The sequence below is a fragment of the Pelobates fuscus genome, chromosome 12 (genome assembly GCF_036172605.1).
Source record: "Pelobates fuscus isolate aPelFus1 chromosome 12, aPelFus1.pri, whole genome shotgun sequence".
Taxonomy (NCBI): Eukaryota; Metazoa; Chordata; class Amphibia; order Anura; family Pelobatidae; genus Pelobates; species Pelobates fuscus.
In genome coordinates, this window is record NC_086328.1 from 123,013,220 (window position 1) to 123,020,319 (window position 7,100).

The 7,100-nt window shown below is 36.8% G+C and overlaps 1 protein-coding gene across 1 annotated transcript; it reads left to right on the forward strand.

Annotated features, from left to right (window-relative positions):
* The first annotated feature begins 2,158 nt into the window (after window positions 1-2,158).
* On the forward strand, window positions 2,159-6,883 carry LTO1 (LTO1 maturation factor of ABCE1). The gene is made up of 5 exons (XM_063437877.1): window positions 2,159-2,290; window positions 2,935-3,040; window positions 5,311-5,381; window positions 5,783-5,900; window positions 6,690-6,883. The coding sequence occupies exons 1-5, from the start codon at window positions 2,241-2,243 to the stop codon at window positions 6,756-6,758; spliced, it is 414 nt and encodes a 137-aa protein (XP_063293947.1). The 5' UTR covers window positions 2,159-2,240; the 3' UTR covers window positions 6,759-6,883.
* Window positions 6,884-7,100: the final 217 nt, after the last annotated feature.

Below are 7,100 nucleotides of genomic sequence, written 5' to 3' on the forward strand. Positions count from 1 at the left end.
TGATCTAAATAAATATCAATAGCTGCAAAGTCCTACACGTACTAGGAGATCTTCCACCAAATCTCTCAAAACACTCCTAAGTTAATTTAAGAGGACGTATAGTACACACTCTAAATATATATATAGAAAGAGGGGTGAGGTAGATAGAGTACAAATCATAAATCAAACAAGAGAGTAAATATTCTGCATATGTGAGATATCATAATAAATTTCAAGAGACTGAATAACAATCTAGTTCTTCACAATAAATAAAAATCTAAATGGAACTAAAAAAAACGTGTCCAGTAAGAGTTTTTTAGTTCATTTCTATTTCTATTTGTATTCTAGTGGATGATAATACATATTCATACCACCTAAGGACTTATACTATTCACTTTTATTTTATTTTTTCATTCTTACTCACTACTTAGTTAATCGTCCCCTTGGCAATTATTTCGTTTTTACTGCTCATTTTAACTTTGCTAGATTGATATTCAGATGTGAAGAACTAGATTGTTATTCAGTCTCTTGATATTTATTATGATATCTCACATATGCAGAATATTTACTCTCTTGTTTGATTTATGATTTGTACTCTTGTAATGGATAGAAATAAATGTAGGTAAAATGTCTATTTGATATATGCACCTGTGCTCATTTCTAACTCAAAATGACCCCTAGAACACCCCCTCCCATCGACTAATACACTCGTGTAACAAGATGGCGGCTCCATCCAGAGCTGCACCCAAGATGATGATGACATCAACACCCTGGAGGAAGTACATCAAGATTAAACACGTAACCAATTAAAAGTTTACATTTCATATTTGCACACGATGCATTCCTTTGCTCTTTTTAAGGGGCTACACCCGCCCCCTGAACAAACAATTGGAGGTTTTCATTCATCTGAACTTTGGTGTCAGTGTGATTTCTTCAGCGTGCACGCATCTCATTTTCTAAATCTGGACAGGGGCAGACACACTATCTATCTCACCCCTCTTTATATATTTATAGTGAGTGTGTACTATACATCCTCTTTTAAATTAACTTAGAAGTGTTTTGAGAGATTTGGTGGAAGATCTCCTAGTACGTGTAGGACTTTGCACCTATTAATATTTATTTCTTTAAGCCTATATGGGGGCTTTTTTATACTAGTTGAGGACATCCACCTACCACTCACAACCGAATAGGGTTTGACCCCATTAGTACCTGTTGATTCCATTTTTTCCACTCACTGTCCATTTACAATATATCACTGATCTGGCCGACGGCAAAGTAAACATATCAATCTGGAGCACATAAGTTCAATAAAAAAAAAAAAAAAAGAAGCCACTAACTGGGGGGGGGGGGGGGGAGCCTCATAAGGGATGACTTGATATATATATAGTATTATTTATTTTAATTGTAAAGACCCAGTGTGATTGGAGGTTATAATATGAGTGATCTCTGTTATCTCAGGTCTCTCTTACGACATGATAAAGTCCCACAGACCTTATCTTTCAGCTATAATTGACAGGCCCACAACTGTATTTATGTCTAAACTAAAATAAATATGAAAATCTGACAGCTAATTAACAGTGACATTTCCATTAAAAATGAGGAGGAAATAATTTAGCTTTTTTAAAGTCTAATGCCTAGTTTACTGGCTTACTGTTCAGATAATTCTTTTGTGATGTAAAGCTACTACAGATATTTTTACTTTTCTTACTACAAAAACTGTATGTATTGCATATTTTGAGCTTTTTTTTATATGCTTGTAACTAAATAAAGAATAAAATAAAAAATAATTGTACTTTACACAAAAAGAGAAATCCCTTTTGCAGTTCACGATTTCATACCTAACTCCTGTGAAGATTTTCCTATTGAGGCTTTCTGTGACTAAAAACACGAAACAAAAATAAGCTAAACTGACTGTAAGGGCAGTCACAGCAAGGTTCTTATTCAGGCAGCTTTTCTTCACTCCAGTATCTGCTCCATTCCTCTCTTCCAGTCCCTTCACACCTTCCAACAAAATGGCGCCTGAACCACCCTAGTCACACTTCTCACCGCGTGCCCTGACTTCTCACCGCGCTTACAGACGTGCAACGTCACGGCGTACACCGAGCCGGAAGCGAGCCGGCCGCCATCTTTGTACACCCCGGAAGAAGGAAGGCAAAACCACGTGAGTCGTGCAGCAGTGTCAGGCTGTACACCGTATCTGGCTTGTAAACAAGCTGCTGTGTCTCTGGGGGGACGGGATAGAAGCTGACCCTTTTTGAGTGATGGATTTCTCTGAGGATTTGTTTGAGGGTATTGTAATGTGCGAGGAGAGGTAAATATCTGCCCATGGTGACTTTTATTTGATATTTTCTGGGTTATTGCTGTGTATAATGCTGTGTCTGCTCAAGCAGCCACTTTAAGGTTAAATACAATGGACCACTATTTAAAAAAAAAAAATATGAAGAATATTAAGTTATTTTAAAACATATCATATTTTTTTTTTTTACGTCAGTTCAATTTATATTGGATTTTTTTTTTTCTCCTCAATGAGGTGGTAACGGTGTAGCTAATATGAATGTAGACAGATTAATAAAAACTGGATCTAATAGCATCTCGTGGTAGGTAATGTCTCATAGACATTAATATCCCTCCTATAGTGACCTGATAAGGGTTGGACCAAGGTTAACGTACACTGAGTTGTCCGTGGGCATCAAGTCTTGTCCAGTGTCCCATTGACCCAAGATGTCTGCATCTGAGATGCAGGTAGGTAAGTGTGACCCTGCTGAGGCCATAGAAACGTGCATACCTAAAACCATCTCATGCTCCACTGTGATATTAGTTAACTATTGATTTTTGGTGAAACGTCCAACAGTATTAGAGAGATAATATAGGCACCCAGACCACTTCAGCTCCGCAGTGTTACACATTTATCTGTGCCTTGGTGAAATCTGTATGTATGTTCCTGCTTTACCATAGGTTCCATGGCAAGGGATACGAGGAAGGTTTTGCTGAAGGAAACTCTGTTGGGGAGTCTGAAGGCCAGCAGTATGGTGCAAACTACGGTGCAAGGGCAGGATCAGAGGTAAAATGAATAATTTTAGCTCCCTTTGGAATAGCAGGAGATTGTGGTAGGATTGGAAACAATGGTTTAACAGGTTTAACAAACCACTGATGTGTAAGAGTAAAAAAAAAACGGAATTTTAGTTTAATTTGTCAGTCATATGATGTTGTAGAGTTTAGTCATTAATTTATAGTGAGCATTACATCAACATTCTAATCCTTTGAAGAAACACTCCAAGGAATAGCATCCGGAGACTAGAGGCAACGTAAGCATTACACAGAACTGTGGCAGTTGTGTTTCCTTGAAAAGAAAACTGTCATCAAATGTTAATTTTTTATTTATTTTTTTTAAAACATAATGATATATACTAAAAAAAAAAAATTTGTTGTTGGGTCAAACTCGACCATTATCTGACCAGCTGCTGCGATTTTTGTGTGTGAAGCTGCAAGTAAGTTAAATTTAGTAGCAGTTTGTCAGATATCACTATTCAAAGTAGCTAAAAGGTTGATCACTGTAGCGATACACTGCACATACAGACTCCAAGCACCATAACCACTTCAAATCACAGAAGATGTCATGTTGATTGGAGTTACCCTTTGTCACGGTCACTACAAACTTACCTTTCTCTTACTGTTTCCTTTTCTCTTTCAGAATCTGTTTTGTGAGGGAATAATTTGCGTTAGGTATTTTTGCCAAGCATTCCAATATACACAAGACAAAATATTCCCTATTTTGTATTATGTTTTAAAAAGAATAGATCAGAAAAAAAGAGGAAACATTAAGAGAAATGTAAGTTTGAGGTAACTGAGCCGCTTTACGTTTTGTTAAATTGAATAAACTTTTTAAAAACGAGAAGGAAAAATGTAATGCCACTTGCCCTTTAAAGGAACACTTGAAGCACCATAACCACTACAGAACCATTCTAATGTAAGTAGTCAAACAGCATTAGAAAGAATAGTTTGATATCTTGACTGGGATCTGCTGAAAGCAACAAGGAGCAAAAATTTGCTTTGACCCAGCAGGTGAGGTTACACTGTAATGGCCATTTAAATGATACCGAAATCCTGCGTTCATTGTGTGTACGATATATAGGAAGTAAGTGCGCATGTAACGTTTTGGGCAGGATGGGGAGGTTGTTGTATGTATTTCAGCTGTTGAATACTTCAGACATTGCTAGCACCCAAAAGTAGTGGGAGTTTGATCGCAGGGCTGAAGTTTGTGTGTTCTAATATCTCGTAGTTGGATAAAGGCTGAATTACTTCCAATTGTTGAAGGTTTTTATTTTATTGGATTTTGGATTTCTTCCACGTTGCTTAGGAAAGCTGTTCAATTGTCATGTCTGCTTCTCTGTGATCAAACCAAAGCCTACTCTGCAATGTCATTGTGTACAGTACTAGTCACTTGCTGACCCATTATTCTCTGTAAAAACGCAATACAGAAGCAATTCCATAAAAGGAGATCAAGCTTGTAGTATTGAACAAAGATAAAAAGCACAGAGTACATTACAGACAATTCACATCCAATGCCAGCATTTACTGTTAATGTTACTTTGCATACACTCTCACTCAGCCAAATATGTGCTGTCCAAACTTGGACAAAATGTAATATTTTTAATGCCAGTCAATTTAGCAGTGTGGTCTGTGGGCACCAATGGGACTCATGACCACACAAACATCGCTTGACCTTGAATAGGGTGGATGTCATCACACCATAAATATTGTTTTGTAGTGATCATGGTGCTTAATGTGTGTGTGTATGTGTGTATCTATGCATGCATGCACAAATGTAGAAATTCCTTGCACTCTTGCTCATAAGTAGTCTTCATAATAATGCCGGTGCTAGACTGTAGCTACAAATATGTAAGAATCAAATAGGGATAGTTTGCACTCACAGACTTCTGCAGAATGTAGCATTTATTTCCTCATAGCAATACAATTGGCACTAGTTAAAGTGCAGAAGATGCTCAGAATAGTCGACGATTCATACACACTACAAGGGACTTTGCACTTGCATTTCTTGTTATGCCTAGTGCATTCTCCAGCCAAAATATAAATCCAAAGAAAGCAATTTCGCTGGTCTTCTTACGTTATTCCAAAGCTACCTTACATATGATGTCAGTAGCACCATATATTTTAAATTTCAGTCCTACAGTTGGACTTTTTTCAAGCCCTGTAATGAGTGTTTGTTTGGTATTTTTTTTTTTTTTTTTTTCGTTTCTCCTATCTTTTTTCCTGGGATTTTTTGCCTTCTAAATGTGATCTGATCGCTCTCTTATTGCCCTTTGTACATAGCTTGGTTGTTACTTGGGTTTTGCATCTACGTGGAGACATCTTCTTTTATGTGACGTGGATTCCAGACACAGGTAGGTTTCTCTGTATTTTCTACCAGTGCATTGAGCAGGCACCATAGCGAAATACTCTTCTGATGAGTCTATGGCGGCTTAATACTATTTTTAGAGACATATCTGGGGATCATCCTTTTACCGTAGTCCCTCTTCAGAAGGAAACAAAACACCATCACTGTTTAGCAATCCAGGTGATTCTCCTTTAACACATTAATGTCCCTTGATTGCTACAATTTGTATCTTCCTTAGGAACCCTGTTATAAAAAAATATTACTTTTGGAATACAGTACTAATTGGTTAGAATGCATGACCCTTAAACGTTCTTTCAATTTATATCGGGATGCAATGGGGTTGTCTTTTAAGAAAAAGTATAATTTTTATATATAATCTTTTTTTTTTTTTTTTTTTTTCTCCTCAAGTAAGAAAATAAAGACACTGGATTCGTTAATAAGCATGATCCAAAATTTCTCTTATGATGACCCTACTAATGACAAACTGCAGGAAGAGATTGCTAGGATCCGGGGGAAAGTGAAACAGGTGAGTTTTGAATACAGTGTTTTAACCCCTTAGGGACCAAACTTCTGGAATAAAAGGGAATCATGACATGTCACACATATCGTGTCCTTAAGGGGTAAAAGTGTGTGTTGTATGTAAGGATAGAAAAACACATGGGGTTGTATTGAGGTTTGTTTTTCTCCCTAATCCTCTTCCTTTTAAATCATTATGTTGTTCTATGTCCTTTTTTGTTTTTGTTGAGAAGTCCCATTACATTTGTCAAAAAAAAGTAATTTTTTTTTTTTTTTTTTATAAGCAATATTTTTTATTTATGTTGGGCTTACTAAGCTAGTCTTTTAAAAATTTCAGTATAGAAGGCTGTTAAAATATTCGTACAGAAATAACATGTAATAGATGTAGACTTTCATTAAATGCCCTTTGTTTCTATGAGGTCTATATTCCAATTTGTATCCAGTCTGATATAAACCACAAATAAAGGCCGTTGTCTAAGCCCAATGTTGTATATATGCCTGGGAAGTTAAAAACCCATACAATTTTTCTGAGAGGTTGTTCCTTATAATTATGAATACCTCATCATTTCTAACACCGTGGTAACAAACAACAATGCCAAAAAAAAATAATAATCATTTCAGTAACACAGACTAGTCTTCTCGTGTGCAAGAGCCATCGGTGACTTGTGTGACACCTTTATTCAATGACCTAATCCTAAAATACTAATGCAATCCCTCTAAGGCAAAGTAATTGTAGACCTTACATGCTGATATTTTTCTGTATTGACTAAGCATTGTCCGTGTGTGTCTCTCTGTGCAGGTTTGCTCCATGTTATCCGTACAACCTGACTTTAAAATGACTAACGACGTGGCAGGACTTTCATTCTAAGCTTGAAATGGCTTGTATGAGATCTCCAAGTGCCGAGTGTGTCTCCTTCCTCCAGGCTGAGCATGCCACGTTTCTCCGGTTTGGTTTACAGTGGAGTTGTTGGAGGAGGTGGTGTTGACAGTAACAGAAACTAGAAACAACTATTTATGGAAGGCACTCTTCATAGCACATTTTGTAAAACAGGGCAGGTTAACTGTATACAGCTATGGATTTGTAATGTCCACATATAGAGTTAATCCTGTCCTCTTTCCTAGTGCCTATAAAATACTATCTATAACAAGAATAAGAGACAGACTATGGGTCACTGCTGGAGACAAGGTAACCGGTAGTTTAAGTAATCTG

Excerpts from the sequence above, each read along its gene's own strand:
- LTO1 (XM_063437877.1), top strand. The coding sequence starts at position 2,241 with ATGGATTTCTCTGAGGATTTGTTTGAGGGTATTGTAATGTGCGAGGAG. Across the intron at positions 2,291-2,934 it reads ATTGTAATGTGCGAGGAGAG|GTTCCATGGCAAGGGATACG; the intron begins GTAAATATCTGC and ends GCTTTACCATAG. Across the intron at positions 5,382-5,782 it reads GACGTGGATTCCAGACACAG|TAAGAAAATAAAGACACTGG; the intron begins GTAGGTTTCTCT and ends TTTCTCCTCAAG.